This window comes from Ovis aries, chromosome 5, assembly GCF_016772045.2.
Source record: "Ovis aries strain OAR_USU_Benz2616 breed Rambouillet chromosome 5, ARS-UI_Ramb_v3.0, whole genome shotgun sequence".
Taxonomy (NCBI): Eukaryota; Metazoa; Chordata; class Mammalia; order Artiodactyla; family Bovidae; genus Ovis; species Ovis aries.
Window position 1 is genome coordinate 80,966,938 of NC_056058.1, and position 25,958 is coordinate 80,992,895.

A 25,958-nucleotide genomic window follows, 5' to 3' on the forward strand; every position below is an offset into this window, starting at 1 on the left:
AAAGTTTTGACAATCTCGGGAAACTGACGTGAAAAAGCTAAGAAAAGTAAGTGAAGTCACTTAATCGTGTCTGACTCTTTGTGACCCCATGGACTGTAGCCTCCCAGGCTCCTTGATCCGTGGGATTTTCCAGGCAAGAATACTGGAGTGGGTTGCCATTTCCTTCTCCAGGGGATCTTTCCGACCCTGGGATTGAACCTGGGTCTCTCGCATTGTAGGCAGACGCTTTACCATCTGAGCCACCAGGGAAGCCCCTATTAAGAAAAGTAAGCACTGCCCAACAATTGGCTTCTGTCATTTGCTCTGCTTTCAAGGGAACATTTACAAACTGAAACAACCTGCCTTCTTTTTCATGCAGCTCTTTATCTTACGGTTCAGAAATGCTTGAAGGGCCCAAAATTACTTGATTAAGCTCTCCAGGAAAGCCCTTACCCTTTAAAAATTGGAAGTTAGGGAGTCCCTTGGGCCTCTTCTATAAGCAGGAAAAGCCCACACTCAGTGGTAACTCCTTAAGCGCACTTAGAGCAGATGACTGTATCTAAACACATTCTTTCCACTTGAAAGAACAGCATTATTAGAGGATTATCTGAAGCTGGGAAAAGAGATGATTCCCATTTATCATCCCCATAACATGTCTGCCTCAAAAGTGAGGCCATCAGAAACGCTTATATTGTTTATTGCACTTTCTGGGTGTAAAATTCATGAATTGAGAAATATTGAGCTCCTTTCTCAGCAAGCAGGAGCTGTCAGTGTCCGATAGCATGCATGGGTGGTACACCAAATGAGCCTTGGCTAGCAGAGCTAACAGGGAGACACGGGTCACAGAATCCAATCTTGATCTCCCCTCTACTTTAATCTCTTACCTCTGGAGGCATTGGGTGTTGATCTAAATATCATGTGATTTTCAATTATTAAAGTAATTTAAGCATATGAAAACAAGTGACAAGATTCGGGGAAGATATTTATATCTTGATCACTAACGTCATTTATTTTTTCAACATCCTGAGTTGGCACCATTTTTAGTGTCTCAAATTTTGAAAATGTTGGGAAATTTGGAACATCTGAGAAAACCCAGTGGAAAGGCAGATTAGGTAGTCTTCCTTGCTTTACAAGGTGGCAGCTAGCATTTCGTTTTAGTTAAGAATATATCAATGGTGGATGAAATCGAAGCATTTGCTTATGTCTGGATATATTAGATTCATAGGTATGTGTCAGAAAGCTTAAATATCTTAGACAACTTCAAGTTTTCTCTATTTAAATTCTATAAGTGCTTCTCAAGTACTTCAGTATGGCTGTCTATTGTATTTTTTAAATAAGGAAAAAAATCTTTTTTTTCCACACGTTAAAGTGAAATCTATTTTAATAGAGAAATGTGATCCTAATATTTCTCCGCTGAGTGGATTGGTATATACTTATATTTAATTAAAAGCTCTTAAATTGTAGAATTCCCTATAGAAAGCATGGACTTTAGCCAGCTGCCTCTGCATCTTAGCAACTATGTTTTGTGTCTGCTCACAGTGTGATTGTAAGACTTGTGCTATGTCTACAAAATTTTGCCATTAAGTACCTCAGTATACTTGATGAGTAATTTGAGGTCAGCTAGCAATAAAGCTTTGTGTGAAATGCCATTTAAAAAACCTACTAGCATGGTATATTCAAGCTGTTAAAATACATTCATAGAAACAGAGAAAAGATTATACATACGCTGTGTAGAGTTCTGCGGTTTGACTCTTGCAGTCCAAATAAAAGTTATATCACCCTTAGAATAAAATTCTAAAATAGAGTCCGCTTTTGTAAGAATTTGTTCACCTAAGAGCTGGGGTCATTAATTATTCCATGAGGTTGCACTGTTAGTACAGAATAGAGTAGATCACAATTTCACGATGAAATACTTGCTTTCACAAAAACACAGGTGTTCCCTACTCCCCTCCACCCCAAGCCAGTCACACACCCTACAAAGAAACTTTTCTGGTTTGCAATAATTATAGCTCTGGCAACTCTCATAATAAGCGTGGTGGGTGAGGGTGGTGGCAAGAAAGGGGGATGAAGAAGTAACCTCAGAAACTAAATAAAAAGGGGCGAATTAGAATATGGGTGAGATGGAGGGGGCAGTGGCAGAAGTGAATTCACTTGTCTGTCCCAAGTAGATTTTGTGACTTTTTCCCATAAATATTTATTTATTTGTTTGTTTGTCTTTGGCTGTGCTGGGTCTGTTGCTGCGCAGGCTTTTTCTCCAGTTGCGGGGACTACTCTCCAGCTGCCGGGACTACTCTCCAGCTGCCGTATCTGGGCTTCTCGTTGCAGCGGCCCCTCCTGATGCAGAGCATGAGCTCCAGGGCTCACAGGCTTCAGTAGTTGCAGCTTCCAGGCTCTAGAACTCAGGCTCAATAGTTGTGGTGCACAGGCTTAGTTGCTCCTCAGCACGTGGGATCTTCCTGGGTCAGGGATTGAACCCGTGTCTCTGGCTTTGGCAGGTGGATTCTTTACTGCTGAGCCACCAGGGAAGCCCTTCCTGACATTTTAAAAGTATGAAAATAAGTTTGCCATGCTAAGAATAAAATGTAGATTCATCTGTAGAGAATCTATTGGCCAAAAAAACTGTCTTCAAAGCCCTGGGCAATGAATATTTTCCTCACCCTTGAACCAATATTAAGAAATCGGAAGAAATCATTTGAAACACAACTCATTTTAATAATAAATACTGATAAGTTATTAAGACTTCCCTGGTGGCTCAGATGGTAAAGTGTCTGCCTACAATGCGGGAGACCTGGGTTCAATCCCTGGGTCAGGAAGATCCTCTGAAGAATGAAATGGCAACCCGCTCAGTATTCTTGCCTGGAAAATCCCATGGATAGAGGAGCCTGGTGGGCTACAGTCCAGGGGGTAGCAAAGAGTCGGACATGACTGAGTGACTACTTTCACTTTTCACTGATAAGTTAATTGTGAGAAGATTCCTTTCAGAAAAGAAAATCAAATAATTTCATGTCACATTTCATATCTTTGTTTAAGAATTCTTGTTAAATGGAGCATTTTTACAGTGCTCATATTCAATGAGCACTTTTTGAAATGTATCTCCTCAATCACTGTTTATTATGATGCACAGATAGTCCTTTGGTCAGTGCCAGCTTCAAAGAACAATGAGAAGCATAAGAAGAAATTACTTGAGTATTTCTGTATTTTCTGCCATTCTGAGGCAAGGCAGATCAGGTACTTGGAAGGCAGGTGGAAAAAGGAATTCTAATTTAAATGTAATGATTGGTACATTTGCATTACGTACAATCAAAAAGTGTCCTTTGCAAAAAAGAGTTATAGGAAGGTCATTTCTCTAACCTGTTGGCAAGAGGACTTGTTTTAGAGAGAAAGAGAAAGATTTGGAAGACACACTTGGAGGCCATAGGTTTCTATAAAGTTGGTAAATATGAGTCTGCCATATAGTCTTGTGCAATCAGTTGGTCTTGGGGAGATTGCATTTTTGGGTGCCATGCATCGTTGTGGGAATTAATTTAATTTTGCATGCAAAAACCAGTACGATGCTGAGCTGTGTTGTGAACTATATGGCTGTGATTGAAGTATTGTGGTATTTATTTAGGTTAGAAAATGGAATAAATTGCATCTAACAGTTCAGTCTTTTGGCAAAATATTCTAATATGCTGGTCTAAAATGCTAAGGGAGTCCTCAGAGTTATGAGCAATGAGAAATGTCAGGGTTCCTTATCCAAGTGGAAAATGGGCTAAAAGAATATTATACTCTGTTCATTGAACTGCAATTAGAGAACATAAAGTGAATGTCAAGGAGTTTAATTAATTGAATTAAATAGACTTAATGAGTTGATAGACAATGAAATTATTATAAAAATTGTTGATTTACAATGAGTTCTTTGTTTTCTTTGCTAGGAAAACATTTTATTTTAAATTATTCTTTTCCTTTGTAAAACATGTAATTGAGCGTCAGTGTCAGTTCCTTTGACATGCTGACATTTGACAAACTGACAGGCCTCTGTGTCTTCTTTCTGCTTTTTTCCACCCCACTTGTTTTTAGAGCTACCAGCATCATACCTAATGGAACCTCTATCTGTAATTATTCACTAAGAAGTTCATGGGATATGTTTATATCCATTTTGTTTTTCTAAAAAGTAAGGAATTTATTTAGAATATCATACAAATCTACAATAACATTGAATATTTTTACCCTATTCCCAGCCTAGGAGTTTATAAATAAAGACTATCAAGCAGTAGTTATTTCCTTATTTATCCTTGTGTTTGGCTGGAGAAGCCTGGCTGAGTAGTTAATCTCTACTGCTTATACAAAGGTACAAAATGTGATGGGGATTTTTTTTTTATATGCTTGACACACCTATGCTTCTTATTGAAATTCTTTCTGTATTTAAGTGCAAGGTGCTGTGGAAATTTAGACTGTATAGGTGATCATTTTTAATAATGAGTTCTCATGATATTTAGGGGCTTCTCTGTTGGCACAGAGGTTAAAGCATCTGCCTGCAATGTGGGAGACCTGGGTTCAGTCCCTGGGTTGGGAAGATCCCCTGGAGAAGGAAATGGCAACCCACTCCAGTATTCTTGCCTGGAGAATCCCATGGACAGAGGAGCCTTGTGGGCTATAGTCCATAGGTCGCAGAGAGTCAGACACGACTGAGCGACTTCACTTCACTTCATGATATTTATACCTAATGAAACCTAATGAAAAGGGTGATATGCTAAATGACACTATAAGCAATTTAAAATTGGCATATTTTTGAAGTTCCTGTTAAATTCTACAAAGTTTCACAGAATTGTTTAACTGAGTGTAGCTTCATGGTAGCTCAGACGGTAAAGAATTTGCCTGTAGCACAGGAGATCTGGGTTCAATGCCTGGGTCGGGAAGATCCCCTGGAGAAGGAAATGGTAACCCACTCCAGTATTCTTACCTTGAGAAGAACTCCATGGACAGAGGAGCCCTGTGGGCTGTAGTTCATGGGGTTGCAAAGAGTCGGACACGACTGAGCAACTAACACACTTTCACTCAACTGTATTCAAATAGTATTAACAATAAGACTACTTGATTTAGTGATTAGATAAGGTTATAGATGTGATATTTCAAAAGATTCATTTATACAGAAGGCATTTAAAGATGCATTCTCTCATATACCTATATAAGCATATGCATATATATTCTCTCACATTCTTTTTTCCTTAGTGAGAGGTAGCCATCAACACAAGCTATATTAAAAGGTATTTATCATCTGAAGATGTTTTCTTTTAAAACATACACCATAAAACTGTATAAGATCACAGTAATAACTTCTATGATCTAATATTAAATGAACTTAGCCTTTTTTGAAAACAAAGATAAGGCATTTAGTTATTTCTATGAGTTTGGCAATTAGGAGTAGCTATAACTTCTGTGGCAGAAATCATCTATATTAGTACATATTTTTAATTTTTTAATTTTTATTTTATATTGGTTTATAGCTAATTTACAATGTTGTGTTAGTTTCAGGTATACAGCAAAGTTATTCAGCTCTACATATACATATGTAAATTCTCTTTCAAATTCTTTCCCCATTTAGATTATTACAGAATATTGAGCACAGTGCCCTGTGCTATACAGTAGGTCCTTGTTGGCCATCTGTTTTATTTATTTTTTAGTTGTTTATTTTTTTTTAATTGGGGGATAATTGGTTTACAGTATTGTATTGATTTCTGCCATACATCAACATGAATCAGCCATAGGTAATACATATATTCCCTCCCTCTTGAACCTCCCTCCAATCTCCACCCCATCCCACCCCTCTAGGTGGGGTTTTATATTTTTGTAATATGCCAGAGTTATGTACTGATCACATTTCTGTTTAGGGTAGCATTATTTTTTGTCCATTTGAATACCTATCCCACTTTGTCTACATGTTTGAAGTGCTGAATGTATTCAGTGGAGATAAAAGTGTGTGTGGAGATAAAAGTAGTGTGTGAATGTTAAATAGGCTGGACATGTAGTAGAGAAGAGTGGCCTACTCTGACACAAACAGTAGTGATATTTTATGGTGACAATACAGTGAAGATGGGATACAGAGAAACAAGTCAAAGTGAAAGGGATTAATGTAAATACAGTATATCGTCTAGTTCCATAAAAGTTTTGTGGTTTTTGTGTGTGTGTGTGTTTTTTTTTTTTTTTTAGCAAACCGTAGTTAGAAACAGAAGGAGCTCTGTAGAGTTTTTATTGGATGTTCATATACTTCTGTATTTATGCTGATGCAGAGAATACAATGGCAAAGAGTCAGACATGACTGAAGCAGCTGGGCACCCACGCATGCAAAGAATACAAAAATATTGCTACCGTCTCAATAGAGTGTTTTTCTTTTTTGCCATGAAGAAATGTTAGATGTTGATCCTTTCACGGGTGAAGGAGAGGGGCTTCTGACAACAGAAGCCATTTCCCTGCCAATAGGGGACAGGAGTGATTCCGTCGCTGTAATTATTATTCCTCCTGTAAGTTCTCAGGTTCAACCTAAGCATGTGTGGCATGGATCAGGGCTAGGCTGAAAGCTGTATCTGCAACAGTGTTCCCGGGACCAGAGGGCGAGACACCGGGCAACCCTCCAAGCTTCTCTGTGTCTCTCCTGGGGTCAGAACACCCACAGGTACCTCTTTCCGTGCTGCCGTGACCCTGAAATTAGCACATCTGCAGTGCAGGACCCTCTCCAAGGACCACTGAATTCCACTCCGATGCAAATGAGGGTGCAGAATGTCCCCCTCCTGGTGTCCGGATGAGGAGCTTTGCTGGTGGATTTCTGGAGAGAGGAAAGGCAGATGGGCTTAGTGGTTGGTACCCTGTGGCAATCTACAATCTAGGAAATGTTCCGAGATAGGTGTTATTTCAGGTATGCTAGTTCTAATGTTTAGAAGTGACTCCTGAACTTCTTTTGGAGAAAAGGTTAATGAAAAGAATGACAATTGCCCCAGTCCAGATCACCTCTCATTACAGATAAAGCTGTAAAGGTGTGGAGGGCTCTTCTTTCCTGGTGCTTTCTGTGAGACAGCCCTGCATGGAGACCCGCAGCCCCTCCTCCTCAGGGCTTCCTGCCCTTGCGCATGGAATGTGGCTGCAGTCCATTATACAGCTAAGTCTTGTCTTACTGTTGCACTGGGTCAGAATTGTCATCACACTGTGAAAGGGCTATAAAGAAACCTCTCTTTGACTTTTCTAAAAACAGTCTTCTCTAGGGTAAATTATGACAAGAGGCCAGAAGAAATCGCTTCTCATTTCCCTGTTCAATAGAGGGCATCTTCGCATTCATCGACGTGAAGGACAACAATCAGTTACTTTTTCTGTATGATCTGGTGAAGGGATCTTAACTTGAAATTTTTTTTTCCAGTTTGCACAGAGATGAATTCCTCCATTTCATGATTATACTGTGTGTACCTGGTGCCTTGTTTCAAGGATGTGGTTTTGTTAAACATGTTGAAGAGCTTTTGTGACCTGTTGCTACAATTGGATTTATTTTTCCCGTTGTTAATATCAAACAGCAAATGCGAAGACTGAGCACCATGTGTAGAAGGGTGATTGCTCTTACTGTGAGCAGATTTGAATCCTTCTTTTTGTGAGAGTGTGATCAGCCAGCCTTGCTATCGATTTCTTCTATCGTGCACTGCCAAATCTTCTATTTAAGTATTGTGAAAACTCTTTGTTTTTTTCAGGTCGAATGAGTGATTTGAGTGTAATTGGTCATCCAATAGATTCAGAATCTAAAGAAGATGAGCCTTGTAGTGAAGAAACAGATCCAGAGCACGATCTAATTGCTGAAATTTTACCTGAGTTACTTGGTATGTTGCACAGTGAAGAGGATGAAGAAGATGAGGAGTGTGCCAATGCCACTGATGTCACGACCACCCCATCCGTGCAGTACATAAACGGGAAGCATGTAGTTACCACGGTTCCCAGGGACCCAGAAGCAGCAGAAGCTAGGCGTGGCCAGTTCGAAAGTGTTGCACCTTCTCAAAATTTTTCAGACAGCAGTGAAAGTGATAGTCATCAGTTTATAATCACCCATGCTGGATTGTCCACCGCCATGCAACCTAATGAATCTAAAGAAACGACGGAGTCCCTTGAAATTACGTGGAGACCCGAGATTTACCCTGAAACCGCAGAGCCTTTTTCAAGTGGTGAGCCTGATATTTTCCCCACAGCCTCAATCCATGAGGGAGAAGCCACTGAGGGGCCAGACTCAGTCACAGAGAAAAGTCCTGAACTTGATCATCGGGCGCATGAACATACTGAATCGGTACCTCTGTTTCCTGAAGAGTCTTCAGGAGATGCTGCCATTGACCAAGAATCTCAAAAAGTCATCTTTTCAGGGGCTACCGAAGGAACATTTGGTGAAGAGGCAGAAGAAAGTTCTACCACGCATACTCCAAGTATAGTTGCAAGTTCTGTATCAGCACCTGTCTCAGAGGACGCATTATTTATCTCAACAGGGACTCCACAGTCTGATGAGCCATTGTCCACAGTAGAAAGCTGGGTGGAAATAACCCCTAGACACACCGTCGAGTTCTCAGGAAGTCCTTCAATTCCAATTCCGGAAGGCTCTGGGGAAGCAGAAGAAGACAAAGATAAAATATTTGCCATGATAACTGATTTATCACAGAGAAATACTACAGACTCCCTCGTTACTTTAGACACCAGCAAGATCATGATCACGGAGAGCCTTTTGGGTGTTCCTGCAACCACTGTGTATTCAACTTCTGAACGGGTTTCTGCAGCAGTGCCTACCAAATTTGTAAGGGAGACAGACACTTATGAGTGGGTTTTCAGTCCACCTCTGGAGGAAACAAGGAAAGATGAGAAGGGAACTACAGGTACAGCTTCTACAGCTGAGGTACATTCCCCTACCCAGCGATCAGATCAGTTTGTTTCTCCCTCTGAATTAGAAAGCTCAAGTGACACTCCGCCTGATGATTCAACAGCTGCTCCTAGAAAGAGTTTCCTGTCCCCGATGACAGCCACACAGTCTGAAAGGGAAACGACAAGTTCTACTGTTGTCTTTACAGAAACAGAAGTTTTAGACAATCTGGCAGCACAGACCACAGATCCCAGCCTTAGCAGTCAGCCCGGGGTTCTGGAAGGGTCACCTACTGTCCCAGGGAGCCCTGCGTCTCTCTTTATGGAGCAAGGGTCCGGAGAAGCTGCTCTTGACCCAGAAACCACCACTGTTTCTTCACCTGCATTAAATTTAGAGCCTGAAATTCTAGCTGAAGAGGAAGCAGCTGGCACTTGGTCTCCACATGTGGAAACTGTATTCCCTTTTGAGCCAACCGAACAAGTCTTGAGTACTGCAGTGGACAGGGAGGTTGCTGAAATTATAAGCCAAACATCCAAGGAAAACTTGGTTTCAGAGACCTCAGGAGAGCCAACTCACAGGGCAGAAATAAAGGGCTTTTCTACAGATTTTCCTTTGGAGGAAGATTTCAGTGGTGACTTCAGAGAATACTCGACAGTATCTTATCCCATAACAAAAGAAGAAATAGTGATGATGGAAGGTTCAGGGGATGCAGCATTTAAGGACACCCAGATGTCACCATCTGTAACACCTACCTCAGACCTCAGTAACCACACTGCTGACTCGGAAGAACCTGGCAGCACCTTGGTCAGCACCTCAGCCTTCCCTTGGGAAGAATTCACAGCCTCTGCCGAGGGCTCGGGTGAGCAATTGCTCTCAGTAAGCAGCTCTGTTGACCAAGTGTTTCCCAGTGCCGTGGGAAAAGCCTCTGGAACAGATTCCCCATTTATTGACCAACGATTGGGAGAAGGAGCTATCAATGAAACTGATCAAAGATCCACCATTTTGCCAACAGCAGAAGCTGAGAGTACTAAAGCTTCAACCAAAGAGGAGGAGGTGAAAGAGAATCACACAGTTTCAATGGACTTTCCCCCAACTGCGGAGCCAGATGAATTATGGCCTAGACAAGAAGTCAACCCTGTAAGGCAAGGGAATGGAAGCGAAATAGTATCAGAGGAAAAGACTCAAGAACAAGAATCTTTTGAACCCCTTCAAAGCTCTGTTGCATCAGAACAAACAACTTTTGATTCACAGACATTTCCTGAACCTGGACTCCGAACCACAGGTTATTTCGCACTAACAACAAAGAAAACTTACAGTACTGATGAGAAAATGGAGGAGGAAGTCATTTCCTTAGCTGACGTGTCCACTCCAACTCTAGATTCTAAGGGCTCGGCATTGTACACGACTCTCCCTGAAGTTACTGAAAAATCCCATTTTTTCTTAGCTACTGCCTCAGTGACTGAATCAGTACCAGCTGAAAGTGTAATTGCAGGTTCAACCATCAAAGAGGAAGAAAGTATAAAACCCTTTCCCAAAGTTACAAGCCCAATAATTAAAGAGTCAGATACAGATCTTTTATTCTCTGGACTGGGATCTGGGGAAGAAGTTTTGCCTACTATAGGATCAGTGAATTTTACTGAAATAGAACAAGTCCTTAGTACATTATATCCCCTGACTTCTCAAGTACAAAGTTTAGAAGCCAGCATCTTAAATGATACAAGTGGAGACTATGAGGGAATGGAAAATGTAGCAAATGAAAATGAAGTGAGACCACTCATTTCCAAAACAGACAGCGTTTTTGAAGATGGTGAGACAGCATCCAGCACAACGTCACCAGAAATTTTAAGTGACGCCAGAACCGAAGGGCCGTTTACGGCACCTCTCACTTTTTCCACAGGCCCCGGACATCCTCAAAATCAGACACACGGTAGGGCAGAAGAAATCCAGCCCAGTAGACCACAGCCTCTGACTGATCAAGTCTCTAGCGAGAATTCTTTGACAGCAGGAACTAAAGAAACAGCAACCTCTTCCGCTGATTTTCTGGCTAGAACTTATGATCTTGAAATGGCCAAAGGATTTGTTACATCAACACCGAAACCATCTGACCTATTTTATGAACATTCTGGAGAAGGTTCTGGGGAATTGGATGCAGTTGATGCAGAAGTCCACGCTTCTGGAATGACTCAGGCAACTAGGCAAGGAAGCACCACATTTGTTTCTGACAGACCCCTGGAAAAACATCCCAAGGTTCCAAGTGTTGAAGCTGTTACTGTTGATGGATTCCCGACAGTTTCCATGGTGCTGCCGCTCCATCCTGAGCAGAATGAAGGCTCTCCTGGGGCAGCCAGCACACTGGCAAGCACAGCATCATATGAGAGGGCCACAGAAGGTGCCGCAGATAGTTTCCAAGACCATTTCGGGGGATTCAAGGATTCCACGTTGAAACCCGACAGAAGAAAAGCCACTGAAAGTATTATTATAGATCTGGACAAAGACGACAAGGATTTAATATTGACAATGACAGAGAGTACCATCCTTGAAATTCTACCTGAGCTCACATCAGATAAAAATACTATCATAGATATTGATCACACTAAACCAATATATGAAGACATCCTTGGAATGCAGACAGACTTGGATCCAGAAGCACCCTCGGGGCCACCTGAGAGTAGTGAAGAGAACACTCAAGTTCAAGAGAAATACGAGGCAGCTGTTAACCTGTCTTCAACCGAGGAAAACTTTGAGGCTTCTGGTGATATTCTGCTGGTTAATTACACTCAGGCAACACCTGAATCGAAGGCTCCTGAAGACAGAAATCCATTAGATCACACAGGCTTTATCTTCACAACTGGGATCCCCATCCTTAGCTCAGAGACAGAATTAGACGTTTTGCTTCCCACAGCCACATCTCTGCCCATTCCTAGTAAGTCTGCCACAGTTAATCCAGAGTCAAAAACTGAAGACAAAACCCTGGAGGACATCTTTGAATCAAGCACTTTGTCTGATGGCCAAGCCATTGCAGACCAAAGTGAAGTCATATCAACGTTGGGCTATTTGGAAAGGACACAGAATGAGGATGAAGAAAAGAAATATGTAAGTCCTTCTTTCCAACCAGAGTTCTCCTCTGGGGCTGAGGAGGCACTGATAGATCCTACCCCCTATGTAAGTATTGGTACTACCTACCTTACGGCTCAGAGTTTAACAGAGGCACCTGATGTGATGGAAGGAGCCCGTCTGCCGGATTCCATTGGCACATCCACGATTTCAGCTTTTGCAGAGCTGCTCTCTCAGACACCATCATCTCCTCCACTCAGTGTCCACTTAGGCAGTGGAGACTCTGAGCACTCAGAGGACCTCCAGCCAAGTGCTCTGCCAAGTACAGATGCCAGCACACCCCCAGTACCCTCAGGAGAACTTGCAAACATTGAAGCAACTTTCAAACCCTCGAGTGAAGAAGGATTTCACACAACTGAACCTCCATCCTTATCTCTTGACACAGAGCCTTCAGAAGATGAAAATAAACCTAAACCATTAGAACCAATGGAGGTTTCTGCCACAGAACTAATTGCTCAAGAAGAAATTGAGATTTTTCAAAATTCTCACAGCACAACCAGTGTCCAGGTTTCTGGGGAAACAGTCAAGGTGTTTCCCAGTATTGAGACTGTTGTCACAGCTGCAAGTGAAAGGAAGCTAGAAGGTGCTACACTGCGGCCACATTCTACTTCTGCTTCTGTGATGCATGGGGCTGAGGCAGTTGTGGTGCCTCAGCCCAGCCCACAGACTTCTGAGCAGCCCACCATCCCTTCTCCTCTGGAAATAAACCCTGAAACACAGGCAGCTTTGATCAGAGGGGAGGATTCCACAGTAGCGGCCCCCAAACTGCAAGTACCGACGAGGATGCTTGATTCTAATAAGCAGGCAACACTAAGCACCACAGAGTTAAATACTGAGCTTGCAACACCATCATTTCCCCCTCTGGAAACTTCTAATGAAACCAGTTTCCTGATTGGCATTAATGAAGAGTCAGTGGAAGGCACAGCAATCTATTTACCAGGTAAGGACACACGTTGATAAATCTGTTTCCAAACGTGGAAACAGTCCCTTGGTCCTAACATATTTATGTATATAATTTTGTTGTACTGTGAAAGGGGTGAAGGTTCTTTGTATTGTCCATGTACAGCAGAACAGGCCATAGTATTGATTCCCTAATGAGAGGCAGAGAAAGTAAGTATAGACTGGGGGCTTCCAAGAGATACTTTGTATTTTTCTGGGTTTAAGAAACATGTTATTTCTTTTCTCTTTTTTTTTCAGTTGCAACATGCAAAACCTGAAATTGTTAATGGTATAAAAATTCAATTTGACTTTACCCACAACTTAAGTATGACTTTGTCTTAGGTCCCATAGTTATACATGTTTAGGAACGGGAAAAGTATCTTATTAAAAAAAATAAACCTCTAATGAATGGGTGCTATTATGGCAATATTAAACTCTTTCAGGCCTTTTACAAATGAGACTAGTAAATAACTCTAGCAAATACTGAACATGGTTCACACAATATCGGTTATAAGTTCATACCTTTGTGTAATTTCCTTGCTTTAGATAGGTAGTTTACCTAATGCTTCTAACACGGTGCCTAGCCACAGCGAGTATTCATTTGGTATATATTCAAACTCTGCCTGTTGAGAGAAGATTTCTAGTGTTTTGCTGAGTAGACAGGAAGCATGAATTTGATACTGGTTCATATAGACTATGCCATTTGAGCTTCACAGAAAGGCCACAATGCGTACATTATTATCTCCATTTAAAAGGGTAGGGCGTGGAGGTTCAGAGAGGCTCTGTAATTGGCCCAGGGTTGTAGCCACACACATCATGGTAAAGTGGTATTTGAACCCAGATGGGCTTCACTCCAGAGTAGGTGGTTTCTTCCACTGGTCTTTGGTGGTTTTCTGTTAATATAGTATAAAAATGAATAATATTTAATTACATGTAAAGCAGAGATCTTGGAATATGTACTCTGTAGAATTTATTTTCCTTTTAGTCTAGTTGATGATGTTAAAAAGTTAAGTTTAATGGTGTTTCCCAAGAACAGTGGGAATAATAATGTTAGTGGAATCCATAAGTAGCTATCACCACCTAGTTGCTACCTAGAAAAAGAAAAAAAGAAACCAAAAAATAGTACTCCTTGGACTGTGTTGATTAAAAATATGTTTTATTTTAATGAGTATGTTTTTACAGCATGGCTATACTTAGAGTTATTCTTCTGAGCGTTGCAACCTTATCTTTTGTGCTACCAGTGCTTCAGTTTTGTTGTGCTTCAGATAGAGTGAAATAGTCATAAAGTGTAACTTTTATAAATGATGAAGTATTTTGTGAATACATCTGATCAAAGGTGGCTGATGGATTTTTTTTTTTTTTTTGGTCACTCTTTATTGAATCTGTTCATGATAACCTAGTAATCTGGCCAATATTTATTTTTTTGTAATTTAGTTGAAATATACTTCAGGTTAGAGGAAATATGATAGAGAAACCACTGATAATAACTATATCTATAGAGAGAGTTGGATTTGACAAATGAGAAATGTGTACCAGTCGTCCAATTCGTAATGTTTACCTAGAATCAGAGCTTGCGTCTTTGCACAACAAAGTGTCGCTTTAGGTGAACTCAGTAAACAACAGCTCCTATTGGATTGCCTGGTCTATTTGCTGCAGTTTCAACTTTCCGAGATGACTACACACTGCTTAGGGAAGAATAGAATGCGTGAAACCAAAACTGTTCTCCTCATCTAAACTACTTTCAGCTCCCAGCCCCCTCCCTCGCCAAGCCCTTGTCCTGTACTCCTGCATGATGTCCCGTGTCCGTGGTGGGAGTAATGGTGTACTTCACATTTCTGTGGCACGTCACACTTTACCAACCACTTTCACTTTGGTGTCATTTTGGTTTTGCACGGAGAGCAGCACGTAGAAGTGTTGTTGACCGTAGCCTTGTCATCTAAGCAGCGTGTTCTCAAAAGCAGAAGGCAGAAGTAGGGAGATCTTTAGAACTATAGGGAGAGTCTTAGCACAACTGGGGTCACTTTTGAAGAAACAGTTGCAAGCGTCTGAATTAACCTAATTATCAGGAACCCACGCGTGCACATGTGCCCCTATCAAGTCTTTCTAGTAGTCCGGAATTTCCTTAACACTCAGAAAGTGTGAGTTTGACTTTTCTGGGTGGGAAAGGCTCAGTTATTTTCTACAGCCATACCTGTTTCTCACGTTTCATAAGTGGATATCTTCTTTTCTACGTGTGCAATTATTTCAGACTTTCAGGTCTTAAAATTTTTGAAACTATGGTTTTTATTCTATATATAGCCTATTTATTTCAGTTCTTTTGTAAAAAATGGTTAGCTGTCATTTGGATTCTTAAACATTGAAGCAAGCACTTCTGGAAAAGTGTTCAAATAATATATAAGCTATTAATATAAATATAATTACCCATGGGATATTACAGAATAATAGATGTGCCTCAGTTAGTCTAAAAGTACTTGGATTTAGAAAATATGTATTAAACTGTTTTCTTCTCATACATTTGTACCTCTGCCCTTAATATTGATCACCTAGGAGCGTCAATTTTGTGTTTTTAATAAGAAAATTGTAATAAAAGTTTGGGGTTTCACTTAAAGTGAGATTTTTGTATTGGGGTTTGTTTTTACACAGTAGAGTTTAATCCATGTGTTGCTTTTCTTCAAGTATAGTTTAAAGGAGTACAATTGGAACGTGTTTTTGGAAAAAGCATATTAATGTAGCAGAAGAGACTTCAGTGCACACTTTCGAAGAAAAAGTTTCTGAGCATTAAGTGGTAAAAGGCAATAATAATTTAAATGATGGTAACAAGCCAATGCTAAAAAGAATGCATGTTCTGTGTATCCAGCCATTTCACATGAACTAACCTCGTTTAAAAGAATACATTTTCCATTCACTGTGCACATATGTGTAATCATTTTGACTAAAATCAATTGCCATTATCATGCCAACTAAATCTGCAGTAGAATATATTAATTAGTTGCCAGATACCATACAAAATACTGTTTAAAAATAATGATGATTGATTGGATCCCAGAAATGAATAGATGCAATTTATAATAATTAGTTATAATGCCAAGAAACACTCCAGAGAGTAAAGTTAATCTTAATTTTTATGTGTAGTGCTGTGGTAAAGCCTTATGTTATGGTAGCAAAAAAATGGCATTTTTATGCTAAAATTTGTTGAAACTGAGAGATGAGCCTAATTGCTCTTCTTACTTTCCTGAATCTGGTAGGACCTGATCGTTGCAAAACAAACCCTTGCCTCAATGGGGGCACCTGTTATGCTACTGAAACTTCCTACGTGTGCACCTGCGTGCCAGGATACAGTGGTGATCGGTGTGAACTTGGTAAGATGTTCTTCCCTGAAAGACCATAGTGCTTTTCCAGAAGACGTATTGAGGGAGAGTTTACGTTGCTTGAATCCATCAGAGGATTTCAGAGAAGCCCATTGTAGATGAATGGCGTGTTAGATGAAATTAAAATCAGAGTAATTTAAGTACTCTGTGGGAAACAGGGATAGATGCTTATTGAATTTTCTTGATATCACCAGGACTCAAGGAAGATTACTGAGGTCAGTTGTATTTATGTGTGGTTTTCACACTCAGGCTTTACAAATGTGAAGTTTGATATATAGTATTTGCTTACATACTGACAAAATATTTTGATCTGTCTCCAAATCTGCATATCAATAAATTATCAATTTAAAGCTCTATTTAAAAAGTGGATTTCCCAGGTGGCGCTAGTGGTAAAGAACCTGCTTGCCAATGCAGGAGACCTAAGAGACACAGATTTGATCCCTGGGTTGGGAAGATCCCCTGGAGAAGGAAATGGTGACCCACTCCAGCATCCTTGCCTTGGTAATGCCACAGACAGAGGAGCCTGGTGGGCTACAGTCCATGGGATCACAAAGAGTCAGATATGACTTAGTGACTAAACAACAATTTAAAAAATAGGGAGTTTTTATGTTTTGAGATGACTTGCTGCTCTGGCGTGTCATGGCAGCTCTGGCGTGCTGCTCTGGCTGTGCCCAGAGACCAGCCTAGTCCATCTCTCCCTCGAGGAGCTGTGACATTGTTGTCTTCCTCCTCTCTTTTAGATTCCAAAGAACATTTTTGTCTCTTTAGTAAATCAGTCCCATTTACTTCCATTCTTATTTGGGGTTCCTTCTCCTGAATAAAAATTTAAAGAGGACTCCAGTTTTGATTTGGCTAAATATAGACCTTGACCCTTGGAGAAGGCAATGGCACCCCACTCCAGTACTCTTGCCTGGAAAATCCCATGGACGGAGGAGCCTGGTAGGCTGCAGTCCACGGGGTCGTGAAGAGTCAGACACGACTGAGCGACTTCAATTTCACTCTTCACTTTCATGAATTGGAGAAGGAAATGGCAACCCACTCCAGTGTTCTTGCCTGGAGAATCCCAGGGACGGGGGAGCCGGTGGGCTGCAGTCTATGGGGTCGCACAGAGTCGGACACGACTGAAGCAACTCAGCGTTAGCAGCAGACTTTGACCCTAAGAAATAAAATGATGGGAGCTACTCATTGGGTGCTCCTTTTAGCAGCACCATAGTGGTTTTCTCATAATGACTGAATAAAGATTACACTTTAGATTACACAGAAATGTTGAGATAAAACCCTCAGCATTCATGTTAAAAAAGTGCTTATCTTAAAAAAAAAAAAAAAAGCAAAAGTCAACAGAGCTAGTAAGTTCTATTTGTGTGCTAACCAGTGAAGACAGAGATCACAATAGATAACATTTAAGAAATAATTATATCTTCAATATCAAATTTACATATTTTATGTGTGTTTAGCTCCTAAATCCTGTCTGTCTCTTTGCAATCCCCTAGACTGTAGCCTGCCAGGCTCTTCTGTCCAAGAAATTCTCCAGGCAGAAATACTGGAGTGGGTTACCATTTCCTTCTCCAGGGCATCGTCCTGACCCAGGGATCAAGATAGGTTTCCTGCATTGGCAAGCAGGTTCTTTACCACTGAGCCACCTGGGAAGCCCTCAGATTTATGTGTGTAGTATAAAAGTATATATGTGACCCCCATTTTTTTTCACATTACAATCAATTGAAAATAATTTAATGAGTTAATATATGTGAAACTGTTTGATCAATGACTGGTTCTTAGCAAACAATATAAAACCATCATTATGATATTAATATACTATCATTTCTACTAAGGTCATTTCTTTAGGTAAGAATAGAGAATATACCTCCTAGAAATTTAATTTATTTTTATATTCATTTTTGGGCTTCCCTTGTGGCTCAGTGGTAAAGAATCTTCCTGCTATATGGGAGACACAGGAGATGTGGGTTCGATCCCTGGGTTGAGAACATCCTCTGGAGGAGGGGATGACAACCCACTCCAGTATTCTTGCCTGGAGAACCCTCACTGACAGAGGAGCCTGGCAGGCTACAGTCCAGGGGGTCGCAAAGAGGTGGACATGACCAAAGTGACCAAACACACATATATTCATTTTTAATACTTAATACAAACATTAACTAAATTTTTAGTGTAACTGCAAAATGCTATGGAATAAAGGCATTAATTTCATCACAAGAGATCATAGATGTCTGTTAGAAAGTTTGCATTCAATATAGACACTGAAATTAGGGAGGATTTTCATAGGTGGGAGAGGAAGACTCGACACAGCAAACAAAAGCACAGAGACCGCGAACTGCAGGATGCATCTGGGGGACCTCGAGTATTCTGGATGCCTACTTAGTGGGTTGTGAGAGAGAAACACCAGGAAACAACAGTGGAAAGCTAGTTGGATCTAGGTCTAAGGTCTAAGACTGTAGTGTACATGAGAATCACCTGGAGGGCTTGGTAAAACACAGTTTGTTGTTCCTATCCTCCAAATATCAGAGTCAGTAAGTCTTGGATGGGCCTGGGAGCATACGTTTCTGATATTCTCAGGTGATACCGGTACTGCTGGTCCAGCGACCACATTTTGACAGCTGCTACCCTGGATAATCCGGGTCTTTAAAATGTTTAGATGCCAATGAGGGAGAATGGCGGAGAAGGCAATGACACCCCACTCCAGTGCTCTTGCCTGGAAAATCCCATGGGCACAGGAGCCTGGTAGGCTGCAGTCCATGGGGTCACTAAGAGTTGGACACGACTGAGCGACTTCACTTTCACTTTTCGCTTTCATGCATTGGAGAAGGAAATGGCAACCCACTCCAGTGTTCTTGCCTGGAGAATCCCAGGGACGGGGCAGCCTGGTGGGCTGCTGTCTATGGGGTCGCACAGAGTCAGACACGACTGAAGTGAGTTAGCAGTAGCGGTATCAGAGGGAGAATGGATATGTGTATATGGCTGAGTCCCTTTGCTGTGCGCCTGAAACTATCACAGCATTGTTAATTGGCTGTACTCCAATATAAAATTAAAAGTTTTGTACAAATTGAAAAATAAATTTAAACATTTAAAAAGATTAAAATTTAAAAAACAGTGAATAAAATTATTTTGATGGTGACTAAAGATGACAATCAGCTAAATGAAGGATATATTGGAAAGAGAAGGGTCTGGAGGCTATGAAGCCAGTGGAATATTTTCAGTGTTTCACAAGTGAGGTGGTCAGAGCATGAGCCAGAATTGGGGGTGGGAAGGCTAGGGGGATTCTTTATTGGTTTTAAGGCTCATGGGACTCATCTAACATCAATGGAGATAATGACCTTACTCTGAATACACTTGACATTTTCTTAGGCTTGCCAGATTTAACAAATAAAAGTATTAGGTCAGTGACACTAAAATTTCAGATTTAAAAAAGAAGAGTTTTTAGTACAAGTTTGCCCTAAATAAATGATGTGACATACTAAAAGTTCTTTTTTTTCAATCTGGAATTCAAATTTAAGTGCCTATCCTGTATTTTACCTGGCAATCTTATGAAATAGGATCTTTTGACCTTTTACTGAAAGTACTTTTGTGGCTTTTATTATAGATTTTGATGAATGTCATTCTAATCCTTGTCGCAATGGAGCCACATGTATTGACGGCTTTAATACCTTCAGGTGTCTCTGCCTCCCGAGCTATGTTGGTGCACTTTGTGAGCAAGGTAAGAGCTTTCACAACATTTGCATGAAGAACAGTATTGATACTTCATTCAACTGTTAATTCTAGACAGCCCTTTGCCATAATTATTTGGATTTTGTTGTTATTGTTGTTGTTGTTATCAATTTTGACGATACTGTATATTCTTTTCTGCAGAGGAAATTCTCAGATTGCCAAAATACATTAGGTTTCCTAATGAGTTTTTAGCTCACAACATTTGAACAATAATGTTCATTTGATCATTGTTGTTTTGCTGATAGAATGGAATTGCAGACAGGCATGCTGAGCCGATTTTAAGGACATCCATCCACCAAAAGGGACACTGTGGTACATATTCTTCCTGGGGACAGACTAGGCATGGACCTTAATCACGTATGTGACTTGTACCAAGGATATTGAATTCAGTGTTAATTGCCTTTATTTTCTCCTATCAGCATTTGAGACTCAGTGGTCTTATTGTTCATAGTCGATCATCTCTGGAGAATGAGTTAATGCAGTTGTGCGAATACATTCACCTTGACTTGGCAAATACTACAGAAAAGATATTATGAACCATGTTTCTTTCCTACTGAAGAAAAATCTATTTTTTCTGAATGAAAGGCCTAAATTCATGATGGCTTGAATCAAGTGATCCCTGTAATTTGCATTTTATGGCCAACCTGAGAGTGTATTTTGGGTGGTTAATGGTAACATTTCTGAGCCCATCAATCAGAAACAGATCGCATACTCAGCACACTCGGTTTTGGAACATCGATTTCCTCTCCTTAAAGTCATACAGTGGTTTGGCTTTAATAAAAGTGCTTAATGCCAAACTTCCATTCTACCAGACAAAATGAAAATGAGTGTCTAATAACTCAGACACATTGGTCTGGCCCCACATTCCGCTTTGCAGCATGAATCTGAATGTCAACACAATTAAAGCAAAGCTAAAAGGAGTGTGCACTGAATTGCCAAAGGAAAGGGATGGATGATGTTTGGGCTTTTTAGGGTTTTCTTTTCTTTTTCCTTATTGCATAGGATGGGTCTGTTTTAAAATTGTAAAATATAAATATGATAATTGACCAAACAAGATCCTCTTCTTTAAAGAAAACAGTAGGAAAGATGCTAATTGTTGAAGAAAACAAAAGGGTGAGGTGCTTGAGCCTTTTGTATGTGTTAAAATGATTCTGGCTTCACTTAGTTCCAAGTACAAGGAGTGATTCAAAGAATCATTTGTGCCACAAGTGTTTTGAACACGTGCAGTCTTACAGGCACTGTTCTGGGTGCTGGTGATAGAGCTCTGAACAAAACAAAGGCTCTGATCTTCTTAACTCAGCATAATTCTTGGCAGGGAATACAAAGAGATACTATTTGTTGGTTACTTTTTAATTTACCACGTGCTTCAAGGTACAGCATTTCCTTTGGCTGACAGCAATATTTCTGTGGGTTAAGTGGACCAGAAAAGGAAGGAAAAGTGATGTGTTCAAGGTCACACAGCTAGTAAATTAGAGAGTGGGAAGAATGAACCTCAGTGGCCTTGGAAAGCCCAGATTTTTTCAACATCTTCACTCTTCTAAAGTAACTCTTAAGAAGAAGCATTTTATTTATATGTGAAGCTGATAGATTCAGCAGTAACATCCTTGGAAGGGAGTTTGGGGGCAATTACCTTTTACTTCCTTTTAAGAGAATATTAAAAAGAAAAAGTTTTCATTTTTCTTCTCATTTCTGGTATCGCCTTTCAGGTACCTTCTATTTTATCTTACAGCAAGTTTAACTTTCATCCACATGATTCGCTGAGGAATAGCTACCCCAGTCTGTTTACCAGATGCAGCTGTGCTCCTGTGATTTACTGCCAGGACACTGAAAGATTTTTTTCTCCTCTTTTCAGGTTGCCTAAGAACAAATGTTTTCTTCATTAACAGCGGCATTGTTGTCTAAACAGTTTTCTATCCAAATGTCGGTGATGACTGTGTTGTTTCTTCAGCTGACCTTTTCTGTTCTCTGCTTTAGTAACTTCCCAACTCCCAGCAACTCTGAAAGAGGGGACCGCATTTGGTGGAATGATAACAGATCTTAAAATCTAGAAGGAGGTCTTAGAACCGTGGAAGGCCAGTTCTGTACACACAACTTGCCCCCAAGTCAGGATACATCTTGCCAGCCAGAAGTGCCAGAGTGTTGACAGTTTCTTAAGGCTTGTGGGCTGTATGTTAGGAGTGTTGAAAGCGTTACCTATATAGCATAAGGAGAATAGAGTTTTAGTGAGGTTGTCTAAGAATGACAATTTCAGCCTCTGTGGTCGTGAACAAGTGTTGCTGTAATCTCCCCATCTTCTCCCAACACACACAGGCCAAACTAAATGTGGGACTTTGTAATATACTCTTTGCGACCCCATGGACTATAGCCTACCAGGCTCTAAGGAGCCTCTCAGTCCATGGAATTTTCCAGGCAAGAGTACTGGAGTGGGTTGCCATTTCCTTCTCCATAGGAGTCTTAAAGCATAAGAAATATTCCCAAATGTAGACTGATGCCTAAGAAAGCATCATCTGAAAGCATTGCCTTTTAATAAGTAAGATGTGTATCACATTATTTTTAGTTAAGATTGAAAAGACGAACTGCTTCTGATAACTCCTTTCATAATTGCATCCTAGAAGGTGCTGTTGACACATAGCCCTTCAGTACGTATTTGTTGAATTCACGAATAATAAGAATTAAGTGAATTGATGTGGATATTTGGCTTCTTTAAAAAAATTCACTCTGTTAAGTATTTGCACATCTATTTACAATCACTGGAAGAGTACAGGTAAATAATCCATCCCCATTTGGTTTTAGCAAAAACACTTCCTCTGTTTTCTGTACACATGTGCTAACTGAGAAAGGCACTGGGGCAGTGTCACGGTCATGCATCTAAATTTTTAGGATCATTTGGTTTTCTGTACACAAGAGGAAAATACTGTCTCTTAGTGATAAAAGACAAAGAAAACCAGACTAAAACTGTTTAGGTTAATAGAGGATAAGAAAGAGGGTAGAGAATAATTTTTTTGTGATGTGTTATTCAGTAAGTTAGGGATCCTCTAGAATCTTAAACTGTTTCTTCAAATAAATGATAATTTCCAAGGTTATGGTTGGATGGCATCACCAACTCGATGGACATGAGTTTGAGCAAGCTCTGGGAGTTGGTGATGGACAGGGAAGCCTGGCGTGCTGCAGTCCCTGGGGTCACAGAGTCAGACATGACTGAGTGACTGAACTGAACTGATGCTATTACAATATCACAGCACTGACTGGCAGTAAGGGTATTTTAACAAATTTCCTGATTCTACCTCCCCCCCAATCCTCCGCAACCCTTTCATATATAAAGATCTGTTTCCTCTACACCTCTCCCACTTCTCCTCTGAAATCTTCCATGTGAACTTCCCGAAAGAAAACCCGCTACATCCAGTTAGCCAAAATAGGCTTCCTTCTTGGGTGCTGAGTGCTACTGTTATAAAACTGCCTATCTGTGTCTTGAGTCCTTTCCTATGAGATTAGTCGTGTCCAAACAACTCTGTAATACAACTCAAAACTTCCAGTGCACATTGTTGAAATCAATTAGTCAGCTGGCTCTAACTAAACAACAGGCCTGATAGACTAAACTGAAATAAGGACTGTTCTCAGAGATAAGCTGCATCTGTTGTATGATTCTGGCTTAATCGCTGAAGCCAGGAAAAAAATTAAGTCTTCATCATGCATGATTTCCCACAATGAGTTATAGCGGAGGAATAAATGGAGTAAGAATCAGGAAACAATCTGACTTTCAGCTTGGCCCCCAAGTCAGACATATAAAATGAGCGTTTATTTCATCTAATAGAGTTTTGTTATCTTCATCAATCAGTAAAATTTAGGGGAGGGGCATCTGATCATTAGGTAATGTGGAGTTTTCAGTGTCCCCAGTTTCATAAGCTTGGCCATTTTGTTCGTTTTTACATGTAACTGGTTCAATATCTTTGTGAGATGCTTTATGAAAGTTAAAATGATTTCTATTGATAATCATTTAATGCATATTTTAATCTCACCTGTGAGTGGGCTTGGAGAAGGCAATGGCAACCCACTCCAGTACTCTCGCCTGGAAAATCCTATGGACGGAGGAGCCTGGTAGGCTGCAGTCCATGGGGTCGCTGAGGGTCGGACACGACTGAGCAACTTCACTTTCACTTTTCACTTTCATGCATTGGAGAAGGAAATGGGAACCCACTCCAGTGTTCTTGCCGGAGAGTCCCAGGGACGGCAGAGCCTGGTGGGCTGCCGTCTATAGGGTTGCACAGAGTCGGACATGACTGAAGTGCCTTAGCAGCAGCAGTGTGTGGGCTAGTCTGAGAAGGTTGCCAGTGAGAGGGCAGTGCTATGTGCAAGACTACTTTCTTTTGATATACTTAAAAACTGGCAATCTAGAAAATATAGCTGAAGTTTACTGCCAGTGTAAAATTTAAACATATTTGACAAATGTTTTCATCTCACCAGGATACGGGTTATAGTGTGCTTGTTTCAAAAGAGAAGTATATGTATATATTAATACACATACACATATCTACATATGTGCATATGGCTTGATGGAATGAGGGGTACTAAGTTAAAGGGGTACTAAGTTAAAGTCACTCTTGATAAACTTTAAATCCTGATGCTTTTACGCTTACCTATATTCCCTCTCCTTTTGGGAAAAAGGCTCACAGTTGTTAGTTATATCCCAGAAGCTGCCAACTGATGAAGAGTTTTCTTCTCTTAGTAAATCTACATGCAAGAACCTGTGACCATGCAGCTCTCTCTCTGGGAAGTAGGGAAGGACTATTTCCAGAGCCTTTGAAGTTGTTATGCAAATAGAGCATTCATAATCCTTTTAGCAAGAGTTCTTATCTTATCTTATCATTTGACTGACTCTCTTTAGAAAAGTTTGGTAAGAAATTATTAGCCCCAGTTGCTTCACAAGTGAATCAGTAGACTCTGCAGCCTACTGAGGTTTTGATTGGCCCCTTTTCCAGTTTTTCTCCTGCTGATGCTGGCTTTCATCAAGGAAAGTGCAGTTCAATAGTGCCTTTCCAGTCCTAAGATGTATTGTCACTCACTTGGCAGGAATCACGTGGGCTCTCTTTATCATGATTTCTTTGTCACTGTAACCAAAATTGGTGAATCCCTTGCTTCAGGGACATTGCATTGATGTGGCTTGGGATTTCTATGAACGTTTGGATGAGTGAACCAAGTTTGAATGATATAGGTGACTTTAATAAGCCCATCCTTGTTTCTTCCCAGACACGGAGACATGTGACTACGGCTGGCACAAATTTCAAGGGCAGTGCTACAAGTACTTTGCCCATCGACGGACGTGGGATGCAGCTGAACGGGAATGCCGTCTGCAGGGCGCCCATCTCACCAGCATTCTGTCTCACGAGGAACAAATGTTTGTGAATCGTATGTACCCAATATACATGGGTTTTCATTCAATCTTAACACCTTTTTAGTTTTTCCTGCATCTAACTGAAACAAGTAGCGTTCTCAGTTGTGACTCAACTTATTAAATCCCTCATCTGTAAAATGCTTAATATCATCTCTCCTATGTAAGTCCCCTATTTTGAGAAACATTCAACTGTAACATAGGCAGACATTTCTTGATTTGCCACCAGAAATAGTTGAAATAGCATGCTATAGGTGGAATCATATGAAATTGCTATTTAATCATTTTTTAACTTACAGAAATGACCACCTCTTAAGTTTCCAATCTAATTCTTCCCATACTTTTTGGTCTTTGAATATGTACACATGTTGTCTAAAGTTAAAGAGAAAATTGCTTTCAATTATTTTTATCCCACTAGTTAAAATTAAATTATAATAGCACCCTAATGTTATTCTCTGAGCATAATTGGCTTATGGATGCTGAGAGCTAATGAAACTTATTGCCAGAGCTGTTTAATAACTTCCTAGACTATGGCAAAGAGGAGGGCAGCTAGCTTTTATGTAGAGAATACATAGAAATTTTTGGCTCATGAAGCATTGTTTGA

General features: G+C 40.4%; 1 protein-coding gene across 3 annotated transcripts in view; it reads left to right on the forward strand.

Annotated features, from left to right (window-relative positions):
* The window catches only part of VCAN (versican), a 119,818-nt gene that overhangs the window by 64,589 nt on the left and 29,271 nt on the right, over positions 1-25,958 (forward strand). For 2 of the 3 annotated variants that reach the window (XM_004009067.5, XM_042250731.1), the window contains 4 exons: positions 7,689-12,884; positions 16,129-16,242; positions 19,844-19,957; positions 25,213-25,371. In XM_004009067.5, the coding sequence (XP_004009116.3) occupies positions 7,689-12,884; positions 16,129-16,242; positions 19,844-19,957; positions 25,213-25,371 (5,583 nt within the window). The remainder of the gene's footprint in view (positions 1-7,688; positions 12,885-16,128; positions 16,243-19,843; positions 19,958-25,212; positions 25,372-25,958) is intronic. The other variant, XM_042250732.1, reaches the window with a different exon arrangement.